This window comes from Danio rerio, chromosome 2, assembly GCF_049306965.1.
Source record: "Danio rerio strain Tuebingen ecotype United States chromosome 2, GRCz12tu, whole genome shotgun sequence".
Lineage (NCBI taxonomy): Eukaryota > Metazoa > Chordata > Actinopteri > Cypriniformes > Danionidae > Danio > Danio rerio.
Genome location: NC_133177.1, coordinates 18,229,548 through 18,247,433, shown reverse-complemented (window position 1 = coordinate 18,247,433; position 17,886 = coordinate 18,229,548). Strand labels below are relative to the sequence as shown.

General features: G+C 36.8%; 1 protein-coding gene across 3 annotated transcripts in view; it reads right to left on the bottom strand.

Annotated features, from left to right (window-relative positions):
• The window catches only part of ntng1b (netrin g1b), a 167,463-nt gene that overhangs the window by 63,379 nt on the left and 86,198 nt on the right, over positions 1 to 17,886 (bottom strand). For all 3 annotated transcript variants that reach the window (XM_009298418.5, XM_682846.9, XM_073924384.1), the window contains one exon: positions 15,360 to 16,003. In XM_009298418.5, the coding sequence (XP_009296693.1) occupies positions 15,360 to 16,003 (644 nt within the window). The remainder of the gene's footprint in view (positions 1 to 15,359; positions 16,004 to 17,886) is intronic.

The following is a 17,886-nucleotide window of genomic DNA, read 5'->3' as shown; positions in this document are numbered from 1 at the left end:
TGGGCAAGTTGTACATATGGAGGTAAGCGGTCAGTGGTAGCATAAAGACATATCCACAATAAGCCTGTTTTGGTCTTTTTCAATGCTACTGGTTTCGCTAAACCTTAAAACCAAACCTACCACCACTTTACTGGTATCATACAACTCTGAATCTGACATCCTGTCTCGTTTCCCAGCCATGAGACACACATCTGTTGGTTTCACCTAGTTCTGAGTTTCTGTTGATTTTGACCAGCCCAAATATCCTGCATCCCCACCGGTTCCCCTAGCTCTGAGGCTACTTCATCAGCCAGTTGTTCCTCAAGTCTTCTTTAATGTATAGTTCAACGTCATCTTCATCACTGTCTTCTGGCCTCCCATTCTCTTCGCCTTTGAGAAGCTAACTTCACTGGCTCCCTCTAGCTTCTTCTTCCTTCATGGACTCAAATCTTCCTGTCCACAGCTCAATCCTGGCAAATGGATCCCAAATACTGAGCCGTGGACCCAACCTCCGGCCTCCCTCTTGCTCTGCCTTGGTAAGTCTCTGACATGCTTCCACCAAGGTGTTCTCCCTCATCTTCAATGATCCATCTCTCTCATCCTGATCTCCTTATGGTGCACATTTTTCACTTGTTATGCTAATGTCAGTTAGGGGCTAGTGTTATGTTAGGGGTTTCCTTGTTACTTTATGTGAAGCACTGAAGTAAACTAATTTTATTAATAATTTATTATTACAAATTATCAGTGTAAAGCATTACTCTTTACTCTAACAGTTAAGGAAACATGTAATCTGCTACAGTTAAGTCAGTTATGCGTAATAACTGTTGACACACCAATCAACAAACTTTATTAGTGTTTTAGTAACATTTTGTGAGTGGGTTTGCTCAAATTAGATTGTGAATGACAGGATTATGAAGTAATGATTACATTTACATAATATTTTCCTTAAAAGACTAAAACTATGACTGAAACAAACAAAGCAACAACAGCATTATGTCCATGTACATTAGACTGTTTCAGATGTTAATATGAGTTTGGCTACCGTGTGAAGCTATTATCTTTCATATAATAGAACCTCCAGAGAATACTCCCAGCCTAGCCTATGCTAGTCCTTTATTTGGTTTCTCACAATGCTATAAACAGAAATGTGCAGAAATGGCAATTGTGTTTTGACATGCCCTGTTCCTTGGGTGTACTGAAACTTCAATAATGACCCTAAAAGTCATGGCCACATTATTCACTATTGTGATGGCGTTGAAATGAGGACTTCTATTAGGACTGACTCACTCTGCGCGGCAGCCAATTTCCTCACTCGTCTGGGTGGAATGTAATACATCTCAGGCAAATTGTTTGTGTCTCACCTCAAAATGTACTCGACCCCAAAGGGGCTCTCTAGATTTCTGGGGAAATATTAGGACTTCATCACAGCATAATTCGCCAACTCCGATTATTCCACTGCGACCAAATCCGATTTGAATTTGTGGCACTCTGGCTGGCATGGCTGGGAGCTGCGCCTGCAATTTGTTTCAACGACAGGCCCTATTATGGAGCATTTACTCTGATCTGCATGAATATTATGCTAATAAGGGACTCTGTCCCATCCCTGCTTTGATCAAACACAACTTCTCCCTCATCTTCAAAGCTGCTTGGATAAACAGCGAAGTGGCGACACAGCATATGTGGAAGTATGTGATAAAGAGATGTGATTATTGATAAGTATATTTGTGGAGTGGTTCCTGGAAAGATTTGAATGGTACGTAAACATAATAGAAATGACTGACGTTACTGTGCTTTTTAAATCAGCATATGCATCTGTATTTATATCCACATGAGTTCTGTTATAAAAAAATAAAAACTTGCATAATGTTGATTCCAAAGCAGCTGGCATAAATGAATAATGTAGTGTTATTTCTGAGAGTGCAAAATGTGTTGATATTCAAGTTTACTGCAGTGCCTCAAGGGAGAGTTTATGTTGATGTTTCTTTTTTCCAGTTGCTCGTTTATTATTGATGACTGCAGCAAAGCTTCTCATTAGGCATAATTAAATATCTTAGAAGTGAATCAGAAATGATTGGCAGGAAACATGGTCAGTTGTGACAAACATCTGTACTCAAAAGCTCAGCCTATGACTTTCAAATCAAGCCTCGTGTGAACGGAGCAATTTGCAGTTTAACAATCTGAATTGGCATTCATTTGCACTTCCGAAGGGTTCATGAGGGCATGTCATCTTCGACTGACACCTTCTGAATAAAACATTACATTCAATAAAAGAGATGATTCGATGTTTATTTATTAAATTGTTTCTGAAAAAACTGTTTTGAAATCTACTGTGGCTGTGCATTAGTATGAGTTCAGGAAACATAAATCATGAGTAAGAAAATGAGGATAACAGAAATGTTGAACTACTTGGTAGATATATGTGCAAGAAGCTGTAAGTTGGCTTTCTTTGACGTGTGAAGAATTTATTTTAAAATCACAACGCACAAGTCTGCTGGGACTAAAACAGCCAGAGTAATGCAGCTCTTTTCCCCCCTTCCGAGCATTTCATCTGAATAATCTTTCCTCAGATCATGCATATTTAAATCATCATATTAAATATCTAAGTCGAAAAAGGGCAATAGCCTAAAAACTATTGAATATGAGATAATCTTAAAAGTGCAGTTCTATGTAAAAGGATCTTGAAGGCAGTTTTAAGATCTTGCCTGTTTTCATTTAGCTGTTTAAAATGTACTGAAAATCAGCCGGTGAAAAAGTATTTTACCTAAAGATGACATTTACTCTCGCACATTTCTTTGTAGAACACATTAGCTGAATGCTGAAGAATGTACAAAGACCAAAAAGTTTGGGTAACACATAACAATATTGGTCATTTTATAGAAACATTAAGGAACATTAACAGAAATTAAAAGGACAACACATTTATTTTAGTATTTATTAATCTTTGTCAACATCAGTAAATAAAAATACAGTTTGTTTATTGTTAGTTTAGTTAACTCTGGGACTTAACTAATGTTACAATCGCGGTGTTGATATTTAATAACACATTAGTAAATGTTTTACTAAAATGCTGTGCAAGCATTGTTCATTGTTTGTTCATGTTACTAAATACATTAATTTACGCTAACTATGTGTAAAATAAACATAAAAAAGATCAAGTTTGTGAAGTTATTTAAGTAAGCAGATGCAGGTTGGGATGTTTTTGCCTTATTTTCAAGCATTTGGATTAAGTTTAATTTATTATGCATATGTTATTGTCTGGTGTTTGGTTTTAAACAACATCTGGCAACACAACTGAGCCAAGGCTTGTACTTATTTCTCTGTGAATTATTGTTGGAGTGTGCAAGTGTGTGTCTGTACTGTAGTTTTTGTGGTGTGACAATGGCTTTATAGCTGGCGGGTCAAAATTAACATACACCCTTTATAAAAAATATGAAAATAGATTTTAATTTTAGGTTCATTTTTGAATAAGTCCTCAAACCTCAAAATAAAAAAGCATTTGCATATACAGTATACACTAGACGGCCACTTTATTAGGTACACCTTACTAGTACTGGGTTGGACCCCCTTTTGCCTTTAGAACTCCCTTAATCCTTTGTGGCATAGATTAAACAAGGTACTGGAAATATTCCTTAGAGATTTTGGTCCATATTGACATGATAGCATCACGCAATTGGTGTACATTGGTTGGCTGCACATCTATGAAGCAAATCTACTTTTCCACCACATTCAAAAGATGCTCTTTTGAATTAGGATCTGGTGATTGTGGAGGCCATTTTAGTACAGTGAGCTCATTGTCATGTTCAAGAAACCAGTCCGAGATGATAAAAGCCATGGCACGTTATCCTGCTGAAGTATTTATCAGAAGATTGGTACACTGTGGTCATAAAGGTATGAGCATTGTCAGCAACAATACTCAGGTAGGCTGTACTATTGGTACTACTGGGCCCAAAGTGTGCCAAGAAAATATCTCCCACACCATTACACCACCCCCACCAGCCTGAACCATTGATACAAGGCAAGATGGATCCATGCTTTTATGTTGTTAATCCCAAATTCTCCAGTTACGTATTTTGCGGTCCCCAGAAATGTAGACCTGGGTACCGATCGGTAATGAGCCTGGGTTAGCCAGGGTTTACTCTGTACAGCAGGGAAGTGGTTAATAAAACCCTTGCACTTTATTGAAAGTTTTCTGTCAAAGTATTTTTTATCTTTATTTACAAAATATACTGTTTTATATGGAAGGTAAATCCTGCCAATTTTAAATAAATCAAATAAACAACGGACATTAAAATGAAAACCAGATTAACAATTTCATTATAAAACACTGTTCGCAAAATATCTGCTAAAATTTAAAATTAAATTAGATTATTTAATTTTCATTTTGATTTTCACTGTGACAGCACATCGTCCCTTTCAAATCGATAATTAAAATGAAGTTTTTAGCATTTCATTTTCACTGCATTTCTGCATCAAGACTGATAATATTAAAATGAAAAGCCAAACTAAAAAATAAATTGCAAACGCAATGTTTGTTATTAATATTCATGGTAAAATAGTGGCACAATTCTAATTAAAATGTAAATGTAAGTTTTTCTTTTTTGACAACTTTTTATTTGAGTTTTTTTTTTTTCAATTTAATTTTCTACTTTAACCTGTATGCAAAGCCTATGTTAATCAGTATGAGGGGTGTATTCAAGTGACGTTAAGTGGTTTCACAGAGCCCGAGGGCAGAAGCATGGTTTTAATGGACAAGACAGAGAGAGTTACTAATGTATATATAACAGAAGTAAAATGGCAAAAACGGTTAATCAGCCTTTACATGATGTAGCTGCTGCATTGGTCCATGTAAATCCAGGTAAATCCTGCCAATTTTAAATAAATCAAATAAACAATGGACATTAAAATGAAAACCAGATTAACACTTATACTAGTATAAAAAATACTTTATTAAAAAATAAAGATAAAAAATACTTTATTTTTTTACTTTATTTGTACTTCCTTCATCAGCTGATGAAGTTTAACCTGCCACAGGAGCTGCTCCTGCAGTTCTACTCAGCTGCCATCCAATCCATCCACTGCAGTTCAATCACCATCTGGTTCGGCTCAGCTACCAAAACCGACCTCTGTAGACTATAGCGAATAGTCCGGACTGCTGAACGTATCACTGGCACTACCCTTCCTACACTTCAAGAACTGTACTCTTCCAGAATGAGTAAAAGGGCTCGCAAAATCACTCTTGACGCCTCGCACCCAGCACACTACTTGTTCGAACTGTTACCGTCTGATTGGCACTTCAGAGCACCAAGTACAAAAACAGCCAGACACAGGAAAAATTTCTTTCCTCAGGACATCTACTCTATGAACAGTTAAATATCCCTCAACGGTGCAATAAATATGTGCAATACTTTCTCATACACACTTTCTCGTACGCACCTTATATCAATATACAATGCAATACTTTCTACATTTGCATTTGTACATAGCACCTTATAACCTGTATATTTATAACAAATCTGTACATACAATTCAACATCCAGATTTCTTGACTAACTGCATCTTGTTTATCATCTTTTTTTTAATATTTATTTTGTGTTCTCACTTGTCACTTGTTGTACACTGGAAGCTTCTGTAGCCAAAACAATTTCCTTGTGTGTGTGTAGAGCATACTTGGCAATAAAACTGATTCTGATTCTGTTCAAACCACACAAACATTTATGAAATAGGCTTTACACAAATGAGTGGGCTTGACAAACCAACTGTAGAAACGCTCTCCCGCTAAATGCCTCCTCAATAGTAAGTTGCTTTGGACAAAAGCATCTGCTAAATGACTAAATGTATATGTAAATCCACTTGTCTTGCTGTGTGCATTGGTGCAGTATCATCCTGATAAATGGCAGTGAGTTGTATTTTTAAGTTTTTTGGATACAATCCAGGTTACCACCTGGACATCCCTTTCCGACAGTTTCCTCTTGCATCCAGAGTGACTCCTGTTGGATGTGGTTCGTTCTTCTTGGTGGTATACTGACATTACCCTGGATACTGTGGTACTTGGTAGATCACAAAGATCTGCTGTCTTGGTGACAGATGCACCAATGAGTCCCTCACCAGCAATGTGTCCTCTTTTGAACTCTGATATGTCACCCATAATGTTGTGTGCATTGCAATACTTTGAGCAAAACTGTGCTATTTTTTTAGTTATGAGTCAAATTTAACCATGAAACCTCCAACACTAAATTGGCCTCTGTTTCAGTTTCATTTCATGTTAAAGTGCTCCTATTATGCTTTTTTAAATGTTACAGTACCTTACTTACAGTGTAACCCAGCTGTTTGTGAATGCACAAGGTCTGCAAGTTTTAAAGATTAATAAAGTGCTCAAGAAATAAAGCTAACAAGTCATCAGCAATTCCCCTTTCTGGATCCAGTAGATCTGTAGAACACGCCGACAGTCTTCGTAAAACACATTTATAAAGCTGTAGTTGCTTTGCATTTTCAGCACTATGTTGAGAAGGAGCATAATTGTCGAGCCAAAACATTTATTTAAGCTGGACTAATGCACAAACACTCCTATTATAATTACTGAAGTTGTGAAATGAATGTCTTATTTATATCGTTTCTGCGCTTGCTTGTTTATGAAGAGAGAGTTTTAAATCTTTTGCTTTAAATCTTTGAAATAAAATATTTGAAGGTCATGACTAACATTAATTTACATCATAATATTACTGTGTAGCTGTTGGTAGTCATATAGTAAATGCACGTATTTGCTGAGTTTATACAAAAGTTATTTATTATGAAATTTCTCTGCTATATTCTCTCTCTCTTTATACTGAGTGGTAGAGGAAGTGAATCACCACAGCCTGGTCCGAAGACCTCCTCAGTAATATTCTTCTCCGTGTCAGAGATTTTTGGGATTAAATTGAATTGAAAACCCACAGGCAGGAGAAGATATTGGATGTACCTGTATTCACCTCTGAAATGCCTCAGGAACTAATAAATGGCAAAATATGGAGACTGCAAAGAAACAAAGGCCTCAGATTGCTGTAAACGCAAACAAAAGCTGTTTGCTGAAACATACATCACTTTTCTTTCCCAATCATTACCTAAAATACCTTTTCTTTATGTGAAAGGGTTGTTTTCTTTCCTAAAAAAGGCAGAAGAAGATGAGAAAATAACAATTTTACCACAGAAAAGAGAGTTTACTGGAGCTCTTTTACCCCAGAAGGACTTTGTTTGTAAATTATAATTGATCTTATTTATTCTGTGGTAACAGAAAGCAGTATCTTTGAAGTGTGGTTACCCGGTTGCAGGTTTTGATGACCCCAAAACTTTCTGTGTGGATTATTTAGACTAGATTTTGGAAGTTTTGGTTTACAGGGAGGCTTTTAGGGGGAGATCCTGGTCAACATCATGAGCTTCAGCCTCCAAAACATATTAAAGCCAGACATATCTTTATTAGGACTTGAACACTTCTGTGTGCTTATTAAGGTTTTTCTAAATATTTTAAAAAGAAAAACAAATTCTAAGGGGGGCTAATAATGCTGACTTCAACTGTATATTTCAATTGATATGGAAAACGAGTGCAATTGTGCACTTTTTTTCTCTAAAGTAGTAGTTATTTCACCCTATTTAGAGCATCACTATAGACGTTTTACGTTATAACTAGCATGGTTCAAACGATGGATTTGCAACACTGAAACTACAGTTTTGGGAAACACCTATCACTACATCATTCTTTTCCCAAGCGATGCATCGTACTATGATAGTTTAGCCGCAAGTTATGTCATTGTTTAAGAAAAGCACCCCAGAACGAATAGATACACATTGCAGATAAAACATGCAGGTCACAGTTTTCTGTTTGCTTCATCACACCATATTGTTTCGCCCACGTTGTTTTGGTGTATATTGGTGCATCCCTAATATATATATATATATATATATATATATATATATATATATATATATATATATATATATATATATATATATATATATATATATATATTATAGAGATTTTTTTAAATCTAGATTATTATATGTTTAGAGTTTGAGTATGTTTACATGGGCAACGATACTTTAATATGATTTTGATATGATTAAGACAATACTCTGATCAAAAGTCTACAATGTAAAAATTGATTTTTGCTTACCTTAATGCACAGGTGTCAAACTCAGTTCCAAAATGGCCGCAGCTCTGCACAGTTTAGTTCCAACCCTAATTAAACACACCTGATCAAACTAATTGAGTCCTTCAGGCTTGTTTGAAACCTACAGGTAAGTGTGTTGGAGCAGGGTTGGAACTAAACTGTGCAAGGCTCCGGCCCTCCAGGAATTGAGTTTGACACCCCTGCCTTAATGCAACTAAAGTCTCAACTAAACTAAACAGAAATCGAATTAAGAAATTTTGGAGTATGCAGATATTAGTGGCATTATTGAAGTAAACATTCATTCATTTTTCTTGTTGGCTTAGTCCCTTTATTAATCCGGGGTCGCCACAAAAAAAATAAAAATAAAAAGGATTTATTGCAATACTCATTTTGTTTTACTTAAAAGCCAAAAAAAGTACACTATTTCCTAGTGTATTGTATTAAAAAATGAACACTGAAATCTCACAGCGGCTGGTAGCCAATATACAAACTGGGGAACACATAAAATCCTACACTTTAAAAATAAATATACATGTGAAGTTAATAAAGATAAATATAAGTTGGCCATTTCGAATAAACACATTTGTACTTAAGTAAACATAAATAAACCATCTTAATTATCTCGGTGCTGAAAAAATGCAAGACTGTAGTCTGTAACGCAGATCGAGTGCTTTTATAAAATTTCAAAAGCCCACATCTCCAATTAAAAACGGCTGCAAATCTTTAGCAATAAACGCCCCCACTGCCTTTGTTGTCTCTCGGAACCAGTTGGGTAGATTCAGCGAGGGATAGTTGCTATTTAGAGGACTTTATTACCTTCTTTGCTATTCTGCCTTCAGACAGTGATATTGCTGAGTGATGGCTCTACAGATGTGCAGTTATGGTTATTTGTGCAAAACAATGCTTGCACACAGTTATTTTTTGTTCACCGTTTTTTCTTTTATTGGCATTATACTTACCAGCAAAACCGAAATGTCCTCACACCGCAGATTAGAAAGCTGCCGGCACTTCCTTGTACTGTTGCCTCACTTCGCCGGCGCTTCCCCGTACTGTTGCCTCAGCCTCACTTTACCGCCGCTCGCCATGTTAAAGTGTGGAATGATGGTCAACTTTAGAGCATAGTGATTGGATATTTACTCGCGGGGAGGAGTTTCCTCATCTCAGCTTATGGATTTAGAGGGACACACAGTCAATTCGGGGAGATATAAAACGCACATTAATTATTTAAACGCATAACCGAGAAAAGATTAGATTAGTGGAGGTCGTACCGTATGGTTCAATATTATATTAAGAACCAAGGCATCCCTATTAAATTCCATAACACTCTTACCAGTCCTTACTCTTTATTTGCGATGGCATGAATGAAATGTTCATGAGTTAAAGCTAAACTGCCGAACTGCAGTTAATGTCAGGCATTCTGCTGATTTGATTCAGAAGGGCACATTTTTGTCTGATGGCTCACCAGTCAGGTATACATCCGCGCTAAAATATCTAAGTGAATAAAGGTAGATTTTCAATAATATTTAATAATAATAATAATAATAATAATAATAATAATAATACCTAATAATACATAATTAAAAGTAATAATATATATATATTTTTCTTGTTATTTAAAAATTTTATTGTTGACATCCACTAGATTTTGTTTGTTTCTGCATCAGTGGTACACCATGTGCATGATTTCCCACCACTACCTTAAGATCTGTCTGCTCATCCAACTCAATAAGCAAACAATTTCTGACACAAGAGGAGTTTGGTCCACTGAGGCAAGCATGTGCATGACTTTCTGGGAACTGGTCTTCAAATGAAAACATAGCAGTCTAGTTTTGTCTAAACTCCAAAGGTTTAAAATATGAAAAGATAAAAAAAATAATAATAAAATAAATAAAAACACGCGCCACCATCTACATAAAACACTCTCAGTAATCATTACAGATGCAAAGTCATATTAATGTCGCCCAACAGGCACACTTGCATAGTGATGTGTCCCCAGTGGTTATTATTTAATCAGCAGTAAATGGTCTTAATTAGTAGATTAGTCTCTTTCCAATTAGCTCGCTCTGTAATTGCCCTAATCTACCACTGCAGTCCTTTGAATCCTAATTTAGAGCTGTGCATTGAGATTCACAAGGGACCAATCAAACGCGTCATTATGAATCAAGTTATTCTCACATAAACCAACTGCTTATGAGCCATTCCGGCCCAATTTGGAGAGCAGCTGTTGTGCTTTTTGTTTCTATTGTGTATTCATTTGACTTGTGAAGACATTGTGAAGTCAGGCTGCGCTTTTTGCTTTTTTATGCATGTCAAATGAGGCCTTTGAGGTCCATTTTATCCTTTATTGCCCATTGCCATGTCCCTTCATCCAGCTTGACTTCTAATTTTAGAGCAGGATATAAGCGGTCACTCGTTATGCTTATGCTGTCATTTGACACCATGTGGAGCATCGCAAAAGAGTATGTGCAGAAAACGCTGCATAATTTCCCCCTTAAAGTTGTCACATTTGTAAAAGTAAGTTTGACAGACTCTCTGTAGGGTTCTTTAAATAAATCCTGCCTCTGAAATAACCATACATAATGACTTTTGGTATTGTTATTATTCAGTCCATGTCTTGACCATTGGAGGCACCAAATTATGTTCATTGTGTTTCAACTTTACTTTTTTCCCTTCCAAGAGGAATTAATCTACAGTTTTTTATTGTACCAATAATTTCATATAGTGATTATTTAAAATAATTAATCCATCATTAATATTTTCTAGTTTTAAGTAATATGTGGCTGGTTTAATTTTATACAGAATATTAACTAGCTTTTCTTGTAACGTAATAAAAACAAGTAAGTAAAAAATAATCATGTATTTATGTAGTATTTTTATATATAATAAATAAATCACATAATTAAAATTTTTATTAGATATTATAATACACATGCAATTATATGTATTACTGCTTGCTTAGACAATGCACATAAAGTTTCGACTTATTGTATGTCATCTCTGAATCAAGTTTCCCATAATAACCTATAACCTCTTAACATATTACTTAATGTGAATATGTATTTTTATAGCACATTTGTTGTGTATGGCCATACACCCACGGCGCTTCACAATCATGGGAAAGAGGGTCTCTACACAACAGCGACAGTGATAGAGCCAGTTCGGTGGATGGAATGACTGAGGTGCCATCATGGGTAAGGGCCAATGGAGGGAATTTAACCTGGACACTGGAGTTACACCCCTACTCTGTACAAGAATTGCCATAGAATTTTTTAATGACCACAAAGAGTCAGGACCTTGGTTTAAAGTCTTATCCAAAAGACTTCTCACTAACAGTATGGTTTACTTCACTACACTGGGGCATTAGATGTCACAGAGAACAAAAGTTGAGTACTCCCTGCAGGCCTCACTAACACCACTTCCAGCAGCAACCTAGTTTTCCCATGTGGTCTCCCATCCAGGTACTGACCAGGCTTAGCCCTGCTTAGCTTCAATAAGTAACTGTTCTTGAAATGTAGGGTGATATGGCTGTGGCCAATGAATTACTGAGTATTTAAAAGTATTTTAGATATTTTTATGTAGTCATATACAATTCATATATTCACTTTCATATTCGTCTGCAAATTCCCATGCTGGAATCTTCCACAATCTGAAATATTGTTATTGCTTTTTGTAGTTTTCATTCATCCATTCATTTTTCTTGGGCTTAGTCCCTTATTTGTCAGGGTTTGCCACACTGTAAACCCCGCTGTTGACATTACAAAAGATAATAAGTTATTATAACTTGACAATTCTTGAAATACCAAGTTTTGGCATAAAAAATTCAACAGGTATGTTTAATTTACTCATTGGGCAGCAAAAACGTTTTATTAGTATTTTAAGTTCTACGAACTTAACATTTGATTTTTTTTTTTTTACTTTAGCTTAAAACTGTTGGTTGTGCTTGAAATTCTGCCTTGACAACCGTGCTGATTGGTCGATACAAGGTGGACATTTTGCTTGTGATGCTGAATTTTGCTGAAGCGCAGCAGTTTAAATGCTTATAAAGATTTTCTTAATTGATATACACACAGGGGCGACATGGTGGCGCAGTGGGAAGCGCAAGAAGGTCACTGGTTCGAGTCCCGGCTGGATCAGTTGGCATTTCTTCGTAGAGTTTGCATGTTCTTCTCGTGTTCGTGGGTTTCTTCTGGGTGCTCTGGTTTCCCCCAAAGACATTCACTATAGGTGAACTGGATAAGTTAAATTGACCCTAGTGTATGTGCATGTGTAACCTGGTCGTCCAGGTTGGGGGTTGAGTGTTGGGCTAAAGATCTACCTTGTAAAAATTAGACATTACGAAATACCAACATGGTGCAGTTAAATATCAATATCAAGGATATAAATGGCCCTGGAAGTAAGTAAAGATATAAAAAAAAAAAAAAAATGGAAGATTAGTTTATTAGCCATTTTAGTTTCATTCATTCATCCATTTTCTTTTCGGCTTAGTCCCTTTATTAATCTGGGGTTGCCACAGTGGAATGAACCACCAACTTATCCAGCATGTTTTTACACAGCAGATGCCCTTCCAGCTGCATCCCATCTTTCTGTACTTAAACATTTAAGTTGAGGAGACCATATTTGGTCAACTAAATTAATTGAGTTGTTGATTTCCTGTTACTCAAACGAACTGAGGCAATCACTTTCCTCAAATCATTTGAGTAGTCTCAACTTATTAGGGTTTACAGTGCACAGCTGATTGAACCATTAACTATTCCAGCATGTTTTACGCAGCGGATGCCCTTCCAGCTATAAACAAGTACTGGGAAACACCCACACACTCACTTATTTACACACATACTCATACACTATGGCCATTTTTTTCTTTGTTTAACAAATTCACCTATAGTGAATGTCTTTGGACTTGTGGGGGTAACTGGAGCACCCGGACTAAATCACCCGGAAAACATGCAAACTCTACACAAAAATGACAACTGGCCCAGCCAGGAATCATCAACCTTCTTGCTGGGAGGTGAGAGTGCTAACAACTGAGCCACAGTGTTGCTCCTTTTAGTTTAATTTTTCATTTAGGTTAAACGGCTTTGGCTCAATCTACATTCTAAAAAGCAATATAGAAATACAGATTAATTGAATTGTATTATTATTATTATTATTATTATTATTATTATTAAATGAGGTTATGAGATGCTGGTTCATGGTTTAGTTCTCATGATTACCAGTGCGTTAATTAAGCATGAACTAATACTGTAGTGCAGTGGTTCTCAAACTTTTTTCCTCAAGTACCACCTAAGAAAAACATAGTCTCTCCAAGTACCACCATAATAACCAGTATTGAAATACAGTAGCGCAGTAAAAAAAACAAGGCAGATTAATTCCTATTATTAATAATATTTATTATTGTCAGCCACTTTAAACATAAATGGTTTGAACATTGCCACTACTGTGCTTATAGGGAAAAAACTCGAACAAAATAAAATGACAATGTTTTAAAAGAAAATGTGCTTTTAAAAGTTTATTAAAATTGTAGGCTACTGTTTTTTAAAAGTAAAAAGAAAACTGCTGTACATAAATGTATTAACATATAGCCTAATCATCAAAACCTGGAAATGTAGCTAGGACCTCATAAATATAGAATATATGTCATAGATGAACCATTTTTGATCAATTTTGAAATATAAGTTGCATGTACATATGACATATTTGTGTATCTTTGTGTATCTTTGAAGATTTATTCATTCATACGAGTGGCATTTCTGTGATTTGAGATCACAACTTAGTGAACCGTGAAGTTTGCGTCAACCGCACAAGAAGACTAACTTCAATTATATTCTAGCTCCAAGCTTAAAATATGGCAAAGTTGCTTGAATCCATGTTCCTTGTCCCGCACCATTTGAATCACGTCCAAATAAATTAGCCTAAATCAGAGGTAACAAACAAAATCTAAAGCCACGCTACTTCACAAAACAGATAAATGTACAGTATATATCGAAAACATGTATTATTTTCAACCCAGGATCATTCTGAAAATGTAGTCCCGTAGACGTTTCTGGAAACTGCGAAATACATCCTGGGAGGTACGTATTTTTGCAGTTTTTGTTTTCGCGATGCATGAGAGGCCACTGTGTGTGCTTTTTCATATCACAAATGTCTCTCACGAGTGCCGTTCCAGCCGCGCTGTTCTCGCTTAAACCCGCCAGATGCCGCTGTCGAGTACCTATCTGTTTGACTGACTGAATGATTGACTGGGCGACTGGCTAATCGGCTGACCCACCCTTCTCCTCCTTCCCTAAACCCAACCAATTTTACTGATTGACCCGCCCACCTGCTTACTTCCCTAAACCCAACCAACAATTTACAAAAGTCATCCAGAAAAAGAAAGCCATAGCCTGATTTTAATCACATTTTCAGATTTGACCACATTCTCACCCTGTTACGATTTTGTTTACTTTATTTTTTGGATTCTGTTTTTTCTTATCTCTTTTCTAGAACCGCTTTTCCCCGGACTCGAACCCAGTCGTCGTCAGCTCCACTCTGCATCTCGAGTCCGCCAACGTACACGATGAGCTAACTGAACCAACTGGTTGTAGCGGGAAAGCCTTCCACATGAAGCTAAGCGGTCCTTACAGGAACAGCGTCATACCGCCCCATAGCGTTCGCTTAAAAAATTAAAAGCAGCCATACGTACCTCCAGCTACATAATTCGCAGTCTCCAGAAACGACCACGGGAATACGTTTACAGAATGAGCCTGGGTTGATTGTTTTACTCAAATTTTAAAATATTTGTAATGATTATTTTATTAATGGTGTAACATGGGGAAATTCTTGAGTTTGCAGTAACTGAAATACCAACAGAACAACACTGGTCTGCAAAAGCGCTTTTTAAGGACGTGTATATTTGCTCCGGAAGCGATGTGTGCAGAGCGGATTGATTTTTAGCATCTGATGACGCAATGCACTAAAAGAAACATTCCAAGCACAATTGTGTAAACATTTGCTGCAGGGAACAGCCAATGCTGATCACATCGGTGTTAGCGTACACAAAGGGTTAAAAGTGTGTTAATTTTTTTACTAATGAATCAACCTTCCGTTAGTTGCTGATAATGGTAATCAACCAATGCTTTAGTTCTTCATGAGTCATACATTAACTCTAATGCATTTTAGATTATAAAGCCGCCATCGCGCAAACCCAATGCTTGGCATTTTCATTTAAATTGACACTCAATATTAGAGAGATTACCTTACCTGCCCTGCACTTTGATATCCGAGATGGCGTAGAAGTATCTGGAGAGGTTGTTCTCATCCACCATGGTGGCTCCGGTTGCAGGCCGCAGGAGTCTGATGCGGAGGTCAGTGAGGGTGAAGAAATCCCTTAGGTTCTTGGTGGTGTCCAGCTGCCCATACAGAGAAGCCATGTTGTGCAGTCTGGGGCCTGCAAGAAGGGCGAAACGGTCCTTGATCTCAAAGCGTAAAGTCTTGTCTTGCTTCCACACGTAGCCTGTTGAATAGGCTTCAGTGCAGATGATTTCAAGCATGGTGCTTGTAGTGAGCTGATGAACCGCTTTTGGCTCCATGGTAAATGCATCCAAACAATCAGCGGCGTAAAACTGATACGGCTGCCACGTGCGACCATAATCCAGCGACTTCTCCAAGACCAGCTGCTCAGGTCGGCCGGATTCAAACGTAAGGACAATGTCATCAGTGAGTTCAATAGTTTTGTTCCAGGACAGCGTAATGTTGACCTGAAGGGGCTTCGGATATTTCTTCCAAGAAGTGGACTGCCAGAATGTAGTGGGGTTTCGTCCTTCGGAGTCGAACATGAGTTTGGGAGGATGGGCCAGTTCTTCGGTCTCAGCGTCGCATTCGTTATTACACATATACGGGTTTTCCTGAAACACACAGAGATTGGATGTGTTAATTATGCACTAGGCTAATATTATCACTCATTTGATGTGAACAAAGGGAACCCACACTGAGATTTTTGCTTCTCCGCGTGAATCACAAATGTTAATGAACATATTCTTTGGTGAAAACATTTCAGCCTCTATTAACGCAGTGTTTTCCTGAGGTGACTGCTGAGTGTGGAGCTCAAAATGGCCATCGTATGCATTGGTAGCACCGCGTCTCACGAGAGCCGCTCAACACTCGCTCACCACCACCCAGATTGCTAATGTAATTGATATTCTTGTTTGTTGGGCAGTCGGAATGGGAGAGGAATTCCGATGAGTGGAGTTGGAGGTGCGCACCGAGCTCCATGCATTTTTCATGCGTCTGTGTCTGCCCTGCACCGCTGAGCCACTGTGTTTCAGATCAACTTTTTCATTAACATTCTGCGCGCCTCCGAGCCATAGCACAAATGACAATCAGCGATGAACTTTGAGGAGACGGCCATTAATTTCTGCCTTGTATACATGTTTGATCGGCTGCAATTGTCATAAATCTTGTTTTGTTTCAGGCACAAACGGCACTGGGAATGCAATTACAAAAAGATGCATAACATCTAAAAGCTCTCGGGACAAAATATTCAGCTTTGTTTGTGGAATAATTTTATCCCCGTTGCTGCTGTCAGTGGAAGAGCTGACAGATTGTGATGCTTCCTCTCATCAAATTAATTATCTACTTCGTGTTGCTAGATCAGAATGTGTTTCCATGTTTGTTTAGTCCAGGAGTGTTTCAGGGAGATTGTATTTTAGAGTGAAGATTCATTTACTGCTATTAGTACTGTTCTTCTAAACTTTTATTCTGACTTCTAAACACTTTTTTTTCGTTGTAGAATTCATTGGCATTCAATGACAGTAACCGAGAGTTTTTAATCTACACAATAACATAAAAAAACACCAAAAAGCACCATAACTAGATGTTAAACTGAGCTGTAATATTTTGTCATTTGAGCTGAGCCCCAGCTCATTCAGTATAGTTTTCAGGCTACTGGGAACCCATTAGTGAACATTTTTTGTACATCTTCGAAAAATATAGTCTATACTTTTTATAATTTTATAAGTTTTACTGATCCAAATGCCTCGTCTTTGTAACACATAATAAATTAGGTCAGTTTATAAAGTTTACAATAAAACCTTTAATACCCCTGTGTTAGTCACTACTAGAAATAAGCACTGTAGGCTACATGTTTCTCGTCCCAGGGTGTAATGTATGACGCAAAAACCTATAATAACTAACATATAAATTCACAGTTTTTTTAATAATTCTTTCCATTACTCAGTGATGTAAATAGTTCTAGATTTAACATTTTAAATCAAATGTAAATCTATCTAATCTAATCTATCTATCTATCTATCTATCTATCTATCTATCTATCTATCTATCTATCTATCTATCTATCTATCTATCTATCTATCTATCTATCTATCTATCTATCTATCTATCTATCTATCTATCTATCTATCTGATAACTAGCTCCAATGGTGGACAGTACCACAGTATTTTTACATTGGTGCTATAGTGTTTTTTTTCACAATTTAAATAAATATAGTGCACTATAAAAATAGACATGGATTTAATAAACACTGTACAAATGCCACAGTAAGAATCTGTAAAAAAAAACTTACAGTTTTTCTCAGTGTCTTTGGTGCATTTCACACAACACTATTTACATTTGCACAACACATGTAAATAGTTTCTCAAAACAATTAGTACAAACTGCAAAACCTAGTTGATAACCTGCAAAAGTGTGTCACTTGCTCAAAATGGAGAGCTCATTTCTCAAAAGCAAGTATTGATGTCAATGAATGTGTCAGTGTAATCAAGATGAAAA